Source organism: Radiomyces spectabilis, assembly GCF_025331425.1.
Source record: "Radiomyces spectabilis strain NRRL 2753 chromosome Unknown BYT42scaffold_4, whole genome shotgun sequence".
Taxonomy (NCBI): domain Eukaryota; kingdom Fungi; phylum Mucoromycota; class Mucoromycetes; order Mucorales; family Radiomycetaceae; genus Radiomyces; species Radiomyces spectabilis.
Window position 1 is genome coordinate 1,507,140 of NW_026251929.1, and position 14,814 is coordinate 1,521,953.

The window sequence follows — 14,814 nt, forward strand, 5'->3', positions numbered from 1 at the left end:
TGCAGGATTGTGTGGATCGAAGGGCAAGCTCGCTGTGCACTCAGCTTGTCACCCCTCAGAAAACAGAAAGAAACAGAAAAATGTCCGTTGGAGGTGGAAAGTTTGTGACGGGCTCCGTCCTTGAAAACGATAAAGAGGAATCCGTCAAAAAAGAAGGATCTCAAGGTAGTGTTCAATTCAAGCCTCGTGCATGTGAATCACTTGTTTAAACTGGCCCACCACGACCTTGATCGCCCCATTCAAAAAAAAAAAAGACAATGCCGCCCCGCAAGCCGAGTACGATCCGCGCACACTGTATGAACGATTACGAGAACAAAGACAGATTAAGGAAGATCAATTTGCGGAAGCCAACCGTTTGAGTAACTTCATTAAACGTGTCGATGCCGACGAAGCCGAATATTTCACCACATTGTCAGAGGTGCAAAAAAAACTAGAACAGGAGCGAAAGGAAAAGGAGCTTGAGGAACTCGAAAATTACAGAAAGTATATGTCAGCTCCAACCCGTTTTTCACTTTTGTTGTTGGTGAATGATTAACACGCTGGTATTAGAGCGGTGGAGTTGGCAAGAATAACGCCTTCAACTGAACCCCTTGCGGCCGCAATACCCTCCATGGCGGCTCCTACCGTCAAAAAACCCACCACAGGTGCGAAGCGAAAAAGTTCAAAGAATGCATTAGATGGCTTGGTCGTAGTAAAGAAGAAGAAATCCACTGAGGATGAAGCAGACGAACGAGAAAAATCACCAACAAAGGAGGAAAAACCAACAGCAAAGAAGCAAGACAAATCGAAACCATCACCAACCAACCCTGGTACTGCAACAGCGACAAAAAATACGACCTCAACCAACACACTTTCGTCTTTGCTGGCTTACAGTGATGACAGCAGCAGTGATGAAGAAGAATGATAATGTCAACTCGAAATAACCAGTGAGTTGGCCCTATGGTGACAGCCACGGGTCTCCTTGGAAGCCATCCTGTAATACGATCCTCAAAACCAAGGTGATGTCCTGGTCTCAAAACATATGAATCCCAATTCTTGAAACAAAAAATAATATCGTAAAATAAACCAACGCTTTAAGAAGAAAAGATTCAAAGACACCAGTCATTGCTGAACCTTGACAGCAAAATACGTGCTAACAAAAGATCAAACAACAAAGGAGCCAAGCGATATTGAAAAAAGGATGTCAAACAAAGGTGACTGTAGTGATTACGGTGCATTCTTTTGATTGACAATGATGGGTTGTTTAGGCGGCAAAAGAGTGTTATACAACGGTTGATTTTGGAATTCTTCACGTCATGAGGTCATCGATGCAATCAAAGCGTATATCCAAAGAGATCAACGGGAGCCTTGCCTATGGATGAATGGATGGATGTTCAGATGATAATCAGTATTTTACTGGCTGATCCTTTCCAAACGAGCATAGGCCTGTGCATTATAGATGCTCATCAGAGAGAATGGTAGGTTGCTGTCAGGAACCGTGTGGGTGGATGTATTTCTGATTGAACGAGGCATGCATTTCTCCAATTTGGTATTTTCGCGGTTCTTCGCCGTAACGTGGCGCCATAGCACGGCCAATGCATGATGCTCGGATCATCATTTCCTGTCAAAAAAAAAAAAGGTAGCCATGCATATCTATTGGTTCCTTTTAACGAGTTTGAATATTTTAAAACCACAGATCCATACATTAGATAGCACCGAGTTAACCTGGTATCTCGATGATGTTTTGCTAGATGTTCATGAAAAGCAAAAAGGTAACAAACCCAACGTCGTTCACTGTCCGTGCAGTCTATGGATTCAATAGTGGGTCATACCCTTTTTCAATGACGGCCTTCAGAGCCGTTCGAAAAAAAAAAAAAAAAAAAAAAAAAAAGGCTTTTAGCATTCTTTATGATTCTCATTTTATAATTCTAGCTTTTCATTTATTATCATCATTGGTAATATATTAGTTGCTTTTCGGTTTTCCTTCCTTCTTTTCCACCTTCTTGTTTGCGGCGATCCATTTAATCAGTCAGAGACGTCGTCCTGTTCCCCTCGCCCCCGGTCAATCCTTTATTCTATTTTCTATCATTCAATTTCTGTGATTAATTATGGATGCAGTTTATCGATATCCTCAATTCTTAAATGCTGCTGATTCCTTTTATGACGCTATGGATATAAGCAATGCAATGATATCTACAGGACCCATTTCGTCGCGTCCTCCTTTAACCAACAATATAACAGAAGGCCCATTGTTGGACTCTTCCACCGATTTTTCGCAGGAAAAGGGGCCCATGGCAGCATACACCGATATCTATTCGTCTTTGGCAGCCGCTTCCTCTGCGGCCTACCTACACTATCTGCAATCATGCTCGCCTAAATTATCGACCTCATCCATTTACGTGGAACCCTCCATTTTCGGAAACGACGGCGGAATTCACTCCACACTCGACATGGATCCCAGCTATACTTCTCATGATAACCTTGCTGTGAAACAACAATACCAGTGGCTGTATGATGACCCTATCGATGCCTACTTCCCTTTAGCTGATCCGTTTTCATTGCCTTTGCAAGAATTGGTTCCATCTTTATCTGCAGAAGAAAGTGACGGCATTGTTCATTATGGAGGAAAACAGCGACCACTACAACGTTCCTTTGTCAGTCTGAATGTAAGTTAGATTGATAAAGACACATTGATGACTGAATTTTTTGTGTATTCACAAATGCAAAGGATGTACACTCGTTTATTGCGCAAGAAGGTCCTGAGCAACCATCCACATCGAGTAGCCCCTCATCAAGTGCCACCGAAAAATATGATATTATAGATGATCACGGTGTAAAATCCGTCCATCATGAGCCGCAGGTGTATCCCATCCCGCACTCTTACACCTCACTTTCTTTGAAGCGCGCCTACTCGTTCACGCCCGATTCCGATCGCGACACGACACCTGATGATGGCTCAGATACGGATTCAGCCCAAAGTCTGCTGTCGCCTCAAGAAACACAAAAACTAGTGCTTAAACTGCGCAAGCAAAGTGACACTGTGCTTTCACGTTTGGCGGGCCGGACAAAGGAAAAACAAAAACCAGCTTCCAATACTGCCAATAGAAAACATAGATCCACACTCAATCCTCACAGTAGCAAAAAGGCGCTCAGGACAAAGAAAGCATCGCCTAAGGCAAGAGTCGCACGAGCCGCTACTACATCTGGCATTGTATCGAGGCATTTTCGGTCTTCGGAAAGTATCAGCACTGGACTAGCGCGTCAGCGACTATCCGACACCGACGATGATTATGAGGAGCAGCATGACCAAGACGAGGAAAATGAGGACGAAAATGCGGATGACGACGAATATCAAGTTGGTGTCGGTGGTTCAACGGCGGCAGTGGCGAGTTACAAAAAAGGACGCAACGTCGATAAAGCATGTAATCACTGTAAACGATCTCACCTGCGCTGTGATGATATGCGTCCCTGTCGTCGCTGCATATCCACCGGCAAAACTGGCTGCAAAGACGTGCAACATAAACCGAGAGGTCGTCCAAAGCTTCACAAAAAGTAGTTTCTTTTCTTTTGATCAGAGTCCCCCGATGATTATGTCAGTTTGTATATTAGTGCATTCACCACACGTATCTTAATTTATGCAAGAAACGCAATACTTCTGTCACCTGTCGTTTTGTGAAACAATTTTGGCAGGAGGATTTAACATATTGTGTAGTAGGTGTGCTGAATCATTTATGAGATTCTCACAAAAGGTTAGAATAAACAAACCATTTGCAGGGAATATTTTACCGATATATTGTAGCCAAACGCGCGTGTGGCGGGTCTTTGCATTGTTCTTTTTTCCGCAGCATATTTTTTTTTTTTTTTTTGTCGTGTCGTTCTCGTCCAGAAATACGTTGCCGAAAAATGATAGTGTGTGATTAGGTGGAATAAAGGAGAGTCTATCATACTGTATCTGCCAGAGAGGAAAGAAGAAAGAAGACGAAAAGAGGCTTTTTTGTCTTTGTCTCCTGTCAAGCCCGAAAGGGCTGGTCCAAAAAAAAACAGCCAAGCAATTTTGTCCAAGCAACAACAGCTAAAAGGGCAACTTCAATGTATGGTCAAAACCCAGTAATACAGGGTAAAAACTAATTACCCTATCTATTAGCTGTTATTTGCAGTAACTATGGTCGTGCAGGCAATAAAAAACAGGAGATAAAAGATACGCCCTGGGAACGCCAGAAACAAAAAAAAAAAAAAAAAAAAAAAAAAAACCAAAAAAAGTATAATCATGAGCGTACGATCATACAGGACACATTTCTAAGCCGCAGTTATCCTATGAATATGGAAAAAGGGCAATAAACGAAGAAAAAAAAATACGCAAAAAGGAGAATGCAAACAACAAGTGGTCTATGCAAATCATGAGTCTGCATCCGAAAAGCGAAGTTTACAGCCATCGTGAAGATTCGAATACTGAAATGTCATTCATCAAGTGGTCAATTTTAACAGCTGAATGATCATGTCATCGTGTCTCTTTTTATTATGTATTTACTGTAGGAAAAGCTCGGTGCCATCAAGAGGTAGGCAGATACTTTGTCGATTGTTGCGCCTTTGATGCGAGACGAACACCGAGAATAAGAGAACTGGGACAAGTCAAAGTGGCTTATGTGTGCAAAGGCAGAGTATTGAATTTTTTTTATTTGCGAGCATTGGAACAGAGAGATGAGGAAGTCATATGTATAAAAACAAAAACAAAAATAGGTTTTAATGATGAATAAAGGATAAGGAAGTTTAACGGTAGCGGCGGAGAGACAAGGTGTTGCGTCTCTTCCAGTTGGAGTGACGACCGGCACCCTTCGTCTTGGTGAACAAATGGCCCTTGCCCTTGCCACGGGACTTCTTGCCAATGGCGGTGAGACCACGAGCTTCGCGACGCTTGTGGACGGGGTTGACAATCCAGTTGATACGGGGATCACGACGAATAGCCTTGTGAGAAGGATCGACCAGGATCACTTCAAAGTACTTATAGGTGGCGTCTTGGTTGATCCAGTACGAGTTCAACACACGAAGATTGGCGCATTTGCGACCGACACGTTCTTCGGCCGTGGATCGGAGGGATCGCTGATACTTAAGTTGGTTCACACCCTCATTGACAGGCTTGCCATAGGTGGCACCCTTGTGAACAGGTCTCTTGCGACCACCACGACGGACGCGGATACGGTAGATAACGTAACCTTGCTTGGCCTTGTAACCCAAACGACGGGCCTTGTCGGGGCGCGAAGGGCGCGACGCACGATGGATCACATTCATTTGTCTATGTAGGAGGATGCCATGTATGAGTGCTTTTGATTCAAGTACAAAGTTCAACGGATGAGTTTTAACCAGACTCACAGACGCATCTGTGAGTCTAAGTACTCAAGCCTCAATAAGAATCAGGGCGATTCTATGTACCTGTATTCCCAGCATCTCACACGAAGCAAGAAACGGAATACATCCGACTGCTTCTTCTTGTAAAGTTCCTCAAGATATTTATAAGCTATACACAGGATTCACTGGATTAATCATCTTCGTGTAATGTAACACTGGTGCAAACGATGCCTTACCACCCATAATTTATACAATAGATATTAGAATAAGAAAGGATGGATGGATGGATGGATGAGTTGAAATGGATGAAATGGGATGAAAAAAGAAGCCCGGAAAATAACTGCCCCCAAAAAATTTATATCATTTCCTTCTTCTCCGGCGGATTTTGAAAAATCAACAGTTATTTTTTTTTTTTTTTTTTCGTCGTGCGCGAAACACAACCAGAAAATACAAGAAAAAACTAAAAAAAAAAAAAAAAGAAAGAAAAAAAAAGAGATAACATGAGTGATAAAAAAAACACGGTGAATATATATATGTTATATAAAGAAAAGAAGAAGGAGGAAAAGAAATAAGAGAGAAAACAAAGAAAACAAATGGTATCATAAAAAAAGGAGACTAGACGAGTTCTTCGGCAAAGCCTTCTCGCTCTTCCATATCATCTGGTATCGGTATCGACGGAAGGGCATCGAGTGACATGGGGCTTCCGGGTCGAGAAGCCTGGGAGGATGCTGTATGTGAAAGGGTATTCAGGTAAGCCCTCAGATCACGGACTCCTTTACCACTAAACACACAGAACACCGCTCGCTGTTGAACATTGAAGTCTTTGGGTGGCAAGCGACAATACTGCTGGATGTCCGGTCGTAAAAACGATTGTACGTGGGTCAGACTTAGGTGGGTCAATTTTTGGCAATAATTGACGAGTTGAGTGATGGCATGCACGGATAATTTCTGGCAGTAGCTCAGGTGAACTCGTTCCAAGGAATTGGCGATGCGATGGCAACTGGTTAATGCATAGATGGAATGATCGGTGATATTAACGCACTTGACAAGCCCGATACGCTTGAGTTTCGGCAACGTTGCCAACTGCGTTACGGCGCGATCCGTTAACTGACTGCAACATGCCAGATCTAAGTATCGAATACGAGTACAATGTCGCGCGAGTTGCATGATGGAAAAGTCCGTCAACCGCTCGCAATGCCCCAAACAGAGATAATGCAGATAGCGACCGAGATTGCAAATAGCCAATACACCTTCGTCCGAGATATTGGGACATTTGTTCAATATCAGGTTCCGAATCTTGGGCGCCGATTGAACCAGCTGTCGTACGGTGTCATCGGTAATCAGTGCCACTGCCGTCAAGTCCACAATACGTAGGAAATCAAACATGCGACGCGTAGGAGGTGCCATCACCGACTGGGTAAAGGCAGCGTCACTGATCATAACACATTGATTGATACGGAACTCGCGAAGTTCAGGGCAGCATGCAAAGATTTCGTACAGAGCTTCGTTGGTGATGTGACAGTTGATAAGGTCGATTTCCAAAAGTGCCGGGCAATGCCTCGCTAAAGCAATGGCAGCGGCATTGGTCAAGGCAGAGCAATTGTTCAGTTTGATCTAGATAAAATATGATCATGCATGATTAGTCGGTAGCATAATGGGCCTTGCTTCCTTCCTTCCTTCCCTTCTTGGGCGTTGTTCATGTCATCCTTTTCATCTTTTTCTCAATCCCCAATCAAACACCCGACCCCTATCCCCGATTCCAAAAACTGGAGCTCGACTCACTCTTCGCAAGGTTTTGCATTTTTGGGCGAGTTTGATAATGCTTTGATCGGTGACACCGTTGAACCTTTCCAAGCCTTCTTTACACATGCTGAGATTCAGCCCCTGCAGCTTGGGACAAGCTTCGGCTATTCTCATAATGCTGGTATCGCTGACGTAGATAACATCGGTAAGATCCATGGATACCAAATGAGTACAAGCGTCTTGACTGAGTAGCTCTAGCAACCCTGCATCGGTCAACGTGGAACAGCCGATCAACGTGACCCGTTCTAGTCGTTGACACACTTTCAAGCAAGCGAAATCTTGGTCAGTCACACTGGTGCCCAACGACGTTAAATTGATACGTCGAATAAACAAGGTGTAAGGGTAATAAGTCGGCGCATGCTGATTCATGACTTGAACAAAGCTGGCCCAAGCGCTCGTCCGTACAAAGTTCGGTTTGAACCACAAGGCTTCCATGGCATGGTAACCCCATGCTTTACAAGTCAAGGCACAATTCAGCTGATCCTTGGTGTCTACAATGTAGGATAGAATTTGTCGTATGAGTTCTGACGGGATATTTTGCGCAGACATTGGAAGAATCAAAGTGCGGAAGATGAGGGCCCTTTTTTTTTTTCTTTCAATTCCAAAAGGGAAAAAAAGAAAGGTGGATGCTGTTGAATGTTGCGGAGACTATAATCCAATAAAGAACCACTGTTTCCGATGCGTTATTTTGAATGAAGCACTTGCACCACACCCAAATAAGGAGGATGGTAGCGAGGAAATGGGAGGTCGAACTAGGGGCTGGATGGGTGAATATTGGCTGTGCGAAAGACGATATGCGCTGAGTATCTGGAAGGGAAAAGAAGAAAGTAAGAAAAATAAAACGCAGCAGCCCTTTTTTTTCCCGTGAACAATTTTGGTTATTTTTGTTTTGTTTTCATTTTGATTTCTTTCTCCGGTCTATTTATTGATAACTGGATAAGCGTTTAAACACTGCTTCATAATCTACGTAAGGCTCAATGGTAAGAGCATCTTGCAATGTCATGGAGCCTTGACGGGTTCGCAAGAGTGCTGTCATGTGTGCGTAAGTTCCTAAGGCTTGCCCCAGATCATGAACTAAACTCCGCATGTAGGTCCCACTACTGCATTCGACCCTGAGAATACAATGGTCTGCGTTATATTTAACCAAATCCAACTGATGAATCGTCACAGGTCGAGGCTGAATAGGTTTAGGTAGCGCCTTGCCCTCGCGTGCATATTCGTACAGTCGTTTGCCTTCAATTCGAAGAGCAGAGTAACTAATTTTTTTTTTTTTTTTTTTGCATGAGATAAAGAAAAAAATCATCGCTTTTTTCTCCGCCCCTGACGTGCATAGACCACCGACTCCATCATTAACCCAGGTACTTACATGGGAGGTAGTTGAGTAATTCGTCCACGAAACTGTGATAATGCTTTGTAGACGGCTTCCTCTGTCAAGTGATCAATAGGTCCAGAATGCGTAATATGGCCTTCGGCGTCATATGTGTTGGTCGCGTGACCAAATTTAGCCGTGACGACGTACTCCTGAAAAAAAAACAAGCAATCAATTGTTATATGTCTTGCAACCCCAGTCCAGTGGCTGAATCTTGCAATACTATACTTTGGTACAATGGAGAAATTGAGAAAGTTCTTTACACCCGGTACCGACGCCTAGCACTAAAACAAAATGCCGAATCAGGATACAACACGTCAATGCACCATTGGAACGCGACAAAAAAACTTGCCCAAAACTCCTTCTGCCATTGGATCCTTTTACATGATCTTGAGTTCAGTGCCACAAACTTCAACCTTTTGACTTGTCACTCTACTTTACCAGTGTCCCTCCATGCCCTATTTTTAACCTATCGTGGTTTTTGACAGAAAAGCGTATGGATGGTTCTGCGGCCAGATCACCGATGCTTCGCATGAACAGTTCCCGTGTCAAAGACAGTTGAATTTTCTTCATCGCCGCACCGGACATCATTCCTCGCGGTTTATAGACAGCAAAGATGCCATTCAAAGCAAGCCTGAAAGAATGTTTTGTCATGATGATAAGAAGGTGGATTTATATTATGAAGGTGTTCGAAAGCGAAAAAAGGACATAATGCATCAGAAATTCTAAAATTTTACATCAATCTTCTTTTTTTTTTTTTTAATCGCGCCGCCAGCAGTATGGAAGATTATGGTATTTGATCTAAACCGGAGACAGGCCTTGACCGTGTTTCGACGTGACGTACTTGGGCACCTTCTTCTTCCAGCTGTTTCCTTAACAGTTGATCTCCTAGTCGTTCTTGAGGCGGGTCGGTTTCCAGTATGCTACGTCGTTTAGTTTTCCCGTCATCCTCGGAAGCAATCCATTCTGGTTTCCGCATAAACTGGCGGAAGGTGTCGGCTATCAACAAAGCATCGGTCGAACTTAGAATGGAACTGGTTTGTCGTACGTCCATTTTGGCGATCTGTGACGCATCGCCGTCACTCTTTGATGTGATCATGGATGGATTCTTCAACGACCCCACGGCGGCATACGCGGAGTTGGACGTGACCGAATTTCTGGTGGATTTGGAATAGCTTTCGATGGTGTCGGACCCTGCTTTGCGTGGGGTCGATTTGATGGGGAAAGGGCTAATGATGGGCAGGGCGCTGAGATGATCTTTTTCGATGGAAGGAAAATTGGTATGTTGATATTTGGCGGTGCGTTGATGCGTGTATCGATTTCTTATAAGCCAGCCAAGTGAAGCCATGGCCAAAACCACCGCCAAGATGGCAATAATAATCACAGCAATCGTCCACGGTTTGAGTCCATGCGCATAACCTTGGTTTGCGTTAGCTGACAGTGCATCGGATATGCTGGCTGTGGTGTTGTGTGATGGTTCTGTAAGAGAGACACATTTAGTTTGATAGCAGAGAAGACGTGGTTTTTCCTAAGAAAAAAAAAGCTTACGTATGAGAGTGAGGGTTTGAGGAGCGGGATAGAAACTTTCGCGGAGAGTGAGCTTTCGCAGTTCGCGTTCTAGGGTGATGTTGGATGCGAGTAGATACAGGTAGAGGGTATAGACACGATCTGGTGAATTATTCGGTGCAGGGCTGGGAAACCAAGAGTCATCCACAGCCTGTATAAGCAAACCTTTGGTTCTCTGAAGCCCTGTCCATTTCTTCAAGGTTCGGTATTCATTATGTTGAAAATCGAGTAGATACAGATCCAGCGTATCCTGTAAGCGATTATCCATCCACCATTCATCAATACCAGTAAGTCAAGAATTTATTCATCCACTCTCTTACATAACGAGCGTATATAGCGTTACTACAGGGAGAAACCGGCGGCTTAATGACTTGGGTTCCCAATACGTCTACCGGTTACATAAAACTTACTTGTATTTCCAAGTAATTTCATGGTAAGTGCCATTATGCCAGATGTCTTGCGGTTCGGGTGAGCAAATGGTCACGGTATTATCACGATCCGCGCATCCGGTGGATGATGCAGCTACAGTATAAAGTGACACATGTCAGACATATCCTCTGGCAAAAAAAAAAAAAAAAAAAAAAAAAAAAAAGTAAAGATAAAACATCAACAAGAGAAAATGGTGTCTAATGGATAAACTGCATCCTTTTATGACTCATTTTGCTCATCCTTTCGTTTTATGCAGTTGGGAATAGTGGGTTGTCCATTCGCACACAAACAGAAAGAAGCAGAAGCAAAGGATTGATGAAAGGATTGATATTCACCTTGCCTTTTCCAAATGGTTGATGCTGTGACCAAGGCCAGCTCGCCAATGAGGAATAGCAACAATTTCATGAGAGAAGGAGGAAGAAGTAAGTATCACGAACAGGAAAAAAAAGAGAATCAAAATAAAGAAGCGATGACAAGTATTGAATGTAAGTCTTTATGTTCCTTATTTTTTGCAATGATTTGAATGCATATTGAATTCGATTGCAGCATGCCTTTTTTTGGCATGTTTTCTGGATGCGCTCGCATATACCGTTGGGGAAAGGAGGATCCTAATTTGGCTTTTTTTTTATTGCGCGACGCGTTGGGCTTGCATTCCATGGTTCATTATTTGTTTAAAGTGTGAGTCGATCAAGAACAATGTATGATATTGGGTTTGTTTTAATGACTGGCATACAGAATGAAGCTGCATTTGTAATTACGCTTGGCTGATCTTCATTGTTTTAATCCATGTATAAAAGTACGCATGTGATTTGATGAAAAAGAAGTGACTTTTTTTTACCGTTAATGAAATTGGATTAAATCCTTGACCCAATTTCCCTCCCCCCCCCCTTTCATTGGCCATCCCTAGACAACACTGTTGAAGATCTCTCCTAAAGCCTTGGACCCGTACCTTTATTGGCTGGTAGGGCTTGGGGTTGCCCATGAAACAAATACATGACAAATATGCGAAACGGCCGTGGATCTAATTTAAATTTTATTACCCTCAATGCATGGGGTTGGTCATCCATGTCCATGTAGTAGAAGGATCGTGGGACGTTCAAAAAAAGGTGGGTGAGCGGATGAAAGCTCCGGCTAATTCAACGGCAGGCGTTTTCTCGGATGGTTTTTCAATGCTGCAATGCATGGCGGGTGACCTCTTTTGACGGCAAATGATTGGAAAAAAACTTGCAATACCTTTTTGCAAGACTCGGCCGACTCCTTTTTTCAATGGCTTTCTTTTCTTTTGCTGTACGTAATCTCTCCCACCGTGATTGGCAAAAACCGGCCTTTGACCAGGAATTACACTGTAGTCATTTTACAAACAATGGGGTTCACTGTAGTGGGTTTGAGAATTCATCACTTGCAAGGGATTCGATAAAATTTTTTGACCCAATTGTACGCCATTTTTGCTGTATTCATCACCCAACGTCTTTTTTGTTTTTTCACCCACCTTTTTTGACAGCTTGTTGATTATTACAATTTGACTGTATTAGGAGCAGCGAACGAAAAAGGAAAAGAATTCGTCGATTGGATATCAACAAATAAACACGATCCAAAAACAAACGGGCGACACCGATAATACACATTGAACCCAGCAGAACAAAAAGATACACACACACATAACACCTAACACACAACACACATTACTGCATACAATCTATCGGCTTCCATTAAGGATATACGCCTACCAAACAATTTGTTTTAGGTTTCGCCACATTTTTATCCGCTGAATTTTTTCTTTATTGTATCGCTATTTCCCGTTTCTTTCCATTTTTCCTTTGTAACCCATCCTCCATCTTCTCGTCTATCCCTTCTCTTGGCGCCTTTTTTTTTCTTTCCGTTTTTCCCTAGTTCTTCTTTCTATTCCGCCCTCACCTCCCATTGACGAAGATCGATCAGTATGTTGGATCCTGTGCGTCTGAAAAAGAATGCAGGCAGTTCAACAACACAACAATTACGATGGGAAGAAGCTGCATACAATGGCAAACTCGGAAAATGGACCAAACCCGTGAGTTTATCGCACCCATTTTCATCCAGCTCCTCCGCCACCGCACACCAAGTCAGCGCCACCCATGCATCGACGACCGTCGCTGTTTCCAACGCAACTTATCGGCATTTGACCACTTCCAGAAAATGCCTGTGGCCTTTCTGCTGGGCCGGCATCAGTCAGCAGCATCGCTCCATTACGCGCACACGGATTCGCCGCATTCTGATTATCCAGCGAAAAGTCGGATGTAAAATCACACCTCCTAAAAACGGCATCGGAAGCCCATGTCGAAAAATACCTCGTCACCGGCATAAGCATGTTCACTTTAACCGGCAGCCGGTTCCCATCCTATTCAAACCGCATCCTACATCACTGTCTCAACGCAATCAGCAGAAAATGGCAGCCGCTCACGCTGTCATGACCGATCGCATGGCCACGGGAATCATACGTCCGGTCGAAGCCGATCATACCACTCCCATCATTTTGCAGAACATATGGACTCCGCCCATCAATTCCGAGACATTGCATGAATTGGATATTTCCACCATCTTTAAAAGCCTGCAACTGCGACACGACTTGCTTTTTGATCCCGATCTGTGCTTTCGTCCCAATTTGGATGGACCCAATGGCCGCCAGAAAAGGAAATTGGCCGACCAGTATTGGCAAAACGTGGAACGCGCCTTTGACATTGTGTTTCGTCCCAAAGCCCACGTCTTTCCGGAACAGTACGATTTCCTCCGCATCATCATCACTGAACTTCGAGATATTCTCGCTTCCTTGGTCTCTTGCCCTTTGACACGGAACACTTTGTATCAGAAATGCGGGAAAAGGTTGACCGTAGACGACGTTCGAGCCAGCTTGGATCCTGAACTGCTGATTCAACAACTGGATTTCAACGTTTTCACCATTCATAAGCAGATTCACTTTGTGCAAACTGTCCTTGGCGCTATTTGCCCGGAAAACCGTCGTGAATCACTGGAACTCATGAATCACTTTTTCGATCAGCCAAACTACGGTAAAGCGCTTCGACATTGTTTTGCCGTGCTGGAAGCCATCAAACTGGTAAGTTGGAAAAATATATTAATGAGTTTGGATCAGCGGAATAGCGTTAAAAATGAACGGGGCGTTTTTGTTTTCTCTTTATCTCGAGTAGGATCAAGCCAATAACGCATTGCGACAATATCGATCCTATCTCGTCGATACGTGTGCCAAATTTGAATGGCGAAGTTTCAAGAAACAGTTCCAGAAAGAAACGCTTCCTTTGGATTCCATCATCCAATGGCTAAAAAGCGGGTGCTTGCAATACAGTTCACCCCACGCATTTTTAGATGTATATTACGCAGGTACAGCTTAGCAATGCCCTGTACAAATGAGAAAATCAATGTACTTACCAGATTTCGTGGTGTTAGCTCTTATATCGCTCGTCACCGATGATGACGAAACCCGCCGTGTATTTCAGCAATCCACTGTCCCTTATCCAATCACTCTGCAATTTGATCGTCGTCGCCTCACCCAAGAGTTTCGATTTGAATTCCAAAACATTATTGTCATTGCCATCCTGTTGATGCCGTATCGTCATTTAGCAGGAAGACAGTGGAAATTGGGGGACATTTTCCAGCTAAAGCAAGTGTATTCGGCCCTTCTCAACGAAGCATCCTCCAGCACGCGACGTTCTTCACGGGTATCGTGCTTTCAACTCGCCCTTCACGCCTGTCACGTCGCTTTGGAGTTGCAAAAACCGCATGCAGCGTCCACCGACTTGGGCCATCTGGCTCATTTCTGGGGAGAATGGCTTACTCAAAACTTGCAGCCATACTCCTTTATCTACAAACTCATGTATGAACGTGTAGTTTTTTCGTTACGACATTACTTACACCGCGGTCCGGTAATGAGGAACAGTTCAACTATGATTGGTTTGGAAGACGATATCGAATCATTAGGATTCAAGATCAAGATGGTGGCGGATTTGAATTTGCAAATATTTACCCCTCTTTACCAGTGTTTGATGGCATCGATAGAACAACCCTCGCCGCACCCTTCAATCACAGTAAGCGCCCAGTCGAATGATGGTTAGACCGTTTTCACAGATGAGGCAATCATCATTCGCACATATCGTTTGGATGCGGCAAAACATTGACTGTATCTAGAAACAAACACCTTTTTGTATTTAATATGTATGTGAGTCAAGTGTTCCTAGAAAAAATGCTTAATTTATAATCCTTTTGTATCCTAACATTATATTAGCCATTTTGCAATCAGCAAGCTGCAAATAAACCTAAATCTTCGTTTGAGCTGTTTC

At 43.5% G+C, this 14,814-nt stretch overlaps 8 protein-coding genes across 8 annotated transcripts; 4 read left to right on the forward strand and 4 right to left on the reverse strand.

Moving 5' to 3' along the window:
* The first annotated feature begins 36 nt into the window (after positions 1–36).
* Positions 37–1,126, forward strand: BYT42DRAFT_563454 (N-terminal domain of NEFA-interacting nuclear protein NIP30-domain-containing protein). The gene is made up of 3 exons (XM_051567595.1): positions 37–165; positions 255–483; positions 550–1,126. The coding sequence occupies exons 1-3, from the start codon at positions 81–83 to the stop codon at positions 902–904; spliced, it is 669 nt and encodes a 222-aa protein (XP_051425410.1). The 5' UTR covers positions 37–80; the 3' UTR covers positions 905–1,126.
* Positions 1,127–1,511: 385 nt separating this feature from the next.
* On the forward strand, positions 1,512–1,817 carry BYT42DRAFT_563457 (uncharacterized protein). The gene has a single exon (XM_051567596.1). It carries the CDS (start codon positions 1,625–1,627, stop codon positions 1,799–1,801), a length of 177 nt encoding a protein of 58 aa, XP_051425411.1. The 5' UTR covers positions 1,512–1,624; the 3' UTR covers positions 1,802–1,817.
* A 270-nt stretch (positions 1,818–2,087) lies between these two features.
* BYT42DRAFT_544581 (uncharacterized protein) lies at positions 2,088–3,535 on the forward strand (the record flags this gene model as incomplete). The annotated part of the gene is made up of 2 exons (XM_051565767.1): positions 2,088–2,645; positions 2,708–3,535. The coding sequence occupies 2 exons, from the start codon at positions 2,088–2,090 to the stop codon at positions 3,533–3,535; spliced, it is 1,386 nt and encodes a 461-aa protein (XP_051425412.1).
* A 720-nt stretch (positions 3,536–4,255) lies between these two features.
* Positions 4,256–5,565, reverse strand: BYT42DRAFT_563458 (60S ribosomal protein L15; the record flags this gene model as incomplete). The annotated part of the gene is made up of 4 exons (XM_051567597.1): positions 4,256–4,428; positions 4,508–5,269; positions 5,407–5,491; positions 5,559–5,565. 3 exons carry the CDS (start codon positions 5,563–5,565, stop codon positions 4,747–4,749), a joined length of 615 nt encoding a protein of 204 aa, XP_051425413.1. The 3' UTR covers positions 4,256–4,428; positions 4,508–4,746.
* A 2,295-nt stretch (positions 5,566–7,860) lies between these two features.
* BYT42DRAFT_272223 (tRNA pseudouridine synthase B) lies at positions 7,861–9,073 on the reverse strand. The gene is made up of 4 exons (XM_051562804.1): positions 8,847–9,073; positions 8,723–8,778; positions 8,492–8,646; positions 7,861–8,381 (listed from the first exon to the last, which is right to left on the reverse strand). Exons 1-4 carry the CDS (start codon positions 8,863–8,865, stop codon positions 8,048–8,050), a joined length of 564 nt encoding a protein of 187 aa, XP_051425414.1. The 5' UTR covers positions 8,866–9,073; the 3' UTR covers positions 7,861–8,047.
* Positions 8,840–9,932, reverse strand: BYT42DRAFT_272259 (uncharacterized protein). Its single transcript, XM_051562805.1, has one exon. The coding sequence runs from the start codon at positions 9,840–9,842 to the stop codon at positions 9,282–9,284; it is 561 nt and encodes a 186-aa protein (XP_051425415.1). The 5' UTR covers positions 9,843–9,932; the 3' UTR covers positions 8,840–9,281.
* On the reverse strand, positions 9,846–11,068 carry BYT42DRAFT_272296 (uncharacterized protein). Its single transcript, XM_051562806.1, has 4 exons — positions 10,825–11,068; positions 10,471–10,582; positions 10,381–10,402; positions 9,846–10,310 (listed from the first exon to the last, which is right to left on the reverse strand). Exons 1-4 carry the CDS (start codon positions 10,892–10,894, stop codon positions 10,023–10,025), a joined length of 492 nt encoding a protein of 163 aa, XP_051425416.1. The 5' UTR covers positions 10,895–11,068; the 3' UTR covers positions 9,846–10,022.
* Positions 11,069–12,165: 1,097 nt separating this feature from the next.
* Positions 12,166–14,809, forward strand: BYT42DRAFT_563476 (T-complex protein 11-domain-containing protein). Its single transcript, XM_051567598.1, has 3 exons — positions 12,166–13,577; positions 13,669–13,858; positions 13,925–14,809. Exons 1-3 carry the CDS (start codon positions 12,429–12,431, stop codon positions 14,587–14,589), a joined length of 2,004 nt encoding a protein of 667 aa, XP_051425417.1. The 5' UTR covers positions 12,166–12,428; the 3' UTR covers positions 14,590–14,809.
* Positions 14,810–14,814: the final 5 nt, after the last annotated feature.

Bases quoted from the DNA above. Each gene is read 5' to 3' on its own strand.
- BYT42DRAFT_272296 (XM_051562806.1), bottom strand. From the start codon at position 10,894: ATGAAATTGTTGCTATTCCTCATTGGCGAGCTGGCCTTGGTCACAGCA. The intron at 10,583-10,824 runs GTGAATATCAAT...TTTATACTGTAG, and splicing joins AACCATTTGGAAAAGGCAAG to CTGCATCATCCACCGGATGC. The intron at 10,403-10,470 runs GTAAGTTTTATG...TTCTCCCTGTAG, and splicing joins GAAATTACTTGGAAATACAA to TAACGCTATATACGCTCGTT.
- BYT42DRAFT_563457 (XM_051567596.1), top strand. From the start codon at position 1,625: ATGCATATCTATTGGTTCCTTTTAACGAGTTTGAATATTTTAAAACCA.
- BYT42DRAFT_563476 (XM_051567598.1), top strand. From the start codon at position 12,429: ATGTTGGATCCTGTGCGTCTGAAAAAGAATGCAGGCAGTTCAACAACA. The intron at 13,578-13,668 runs GTAAGTTGGAAA...TATCTCGAGTAG, and splicing joins TGCTGGAAGCCATCAAACTG to GATCAAGCCAATAACGCATT. The intron at 13,859-13,924 runs GTACAGCTTAGC...TCGTGGTGTTAG, and splicing joins TTTAGATGTATATTACGCAG to CTCTTATATCGCTCGTCACC.
- BYT42DRAFT_272259 (XM_051562805.1), bottom strand. From the start codon at position 9,842: ATGGCTTCACTTGGCTGGCTTATAAGAAATCGATACACGCATCAACGC.
- BYT42DRAFT_272223 (XM_051562804.1), bottom strand. The intron at 8,647-8,722 runs GTATAGTATTGC...TTTTTTTTTCAG, and splicing joins AATTTCTCCATTGTACCAAA to GAGTACGTCGTCACGGCTAA. The intron at 8,382-8,491 runs GTAAGTACCTGG...AAAAAAAATTAG, and splicing joins ATTACTCAACTACCTCCCAT to TTACTCTGCTCTTCGAATTG.
- BYT42DRAFT_563454 (XM_051567595.1), top strand. From the start codon at position 81: ATGTCCGTTGGAGGTGGAAAGTTTGTGACGGGCTCCGTCCTTGAAAAC. The intron at 166-254 runs GTAGTGTTCAAT...AAAAAAAAAAAG, and splicing joins CAAAAAAGAAGGATCTCAAG to ACAATGCCGCCCCGCAAGCC. The intron at 484-549 runs GTATATGTCAGC...CGCTGGTATTAG, and splicing joins GAACTCGAAAATTACAGAAA to AGCGGTGGAGTTGGCAAGAA.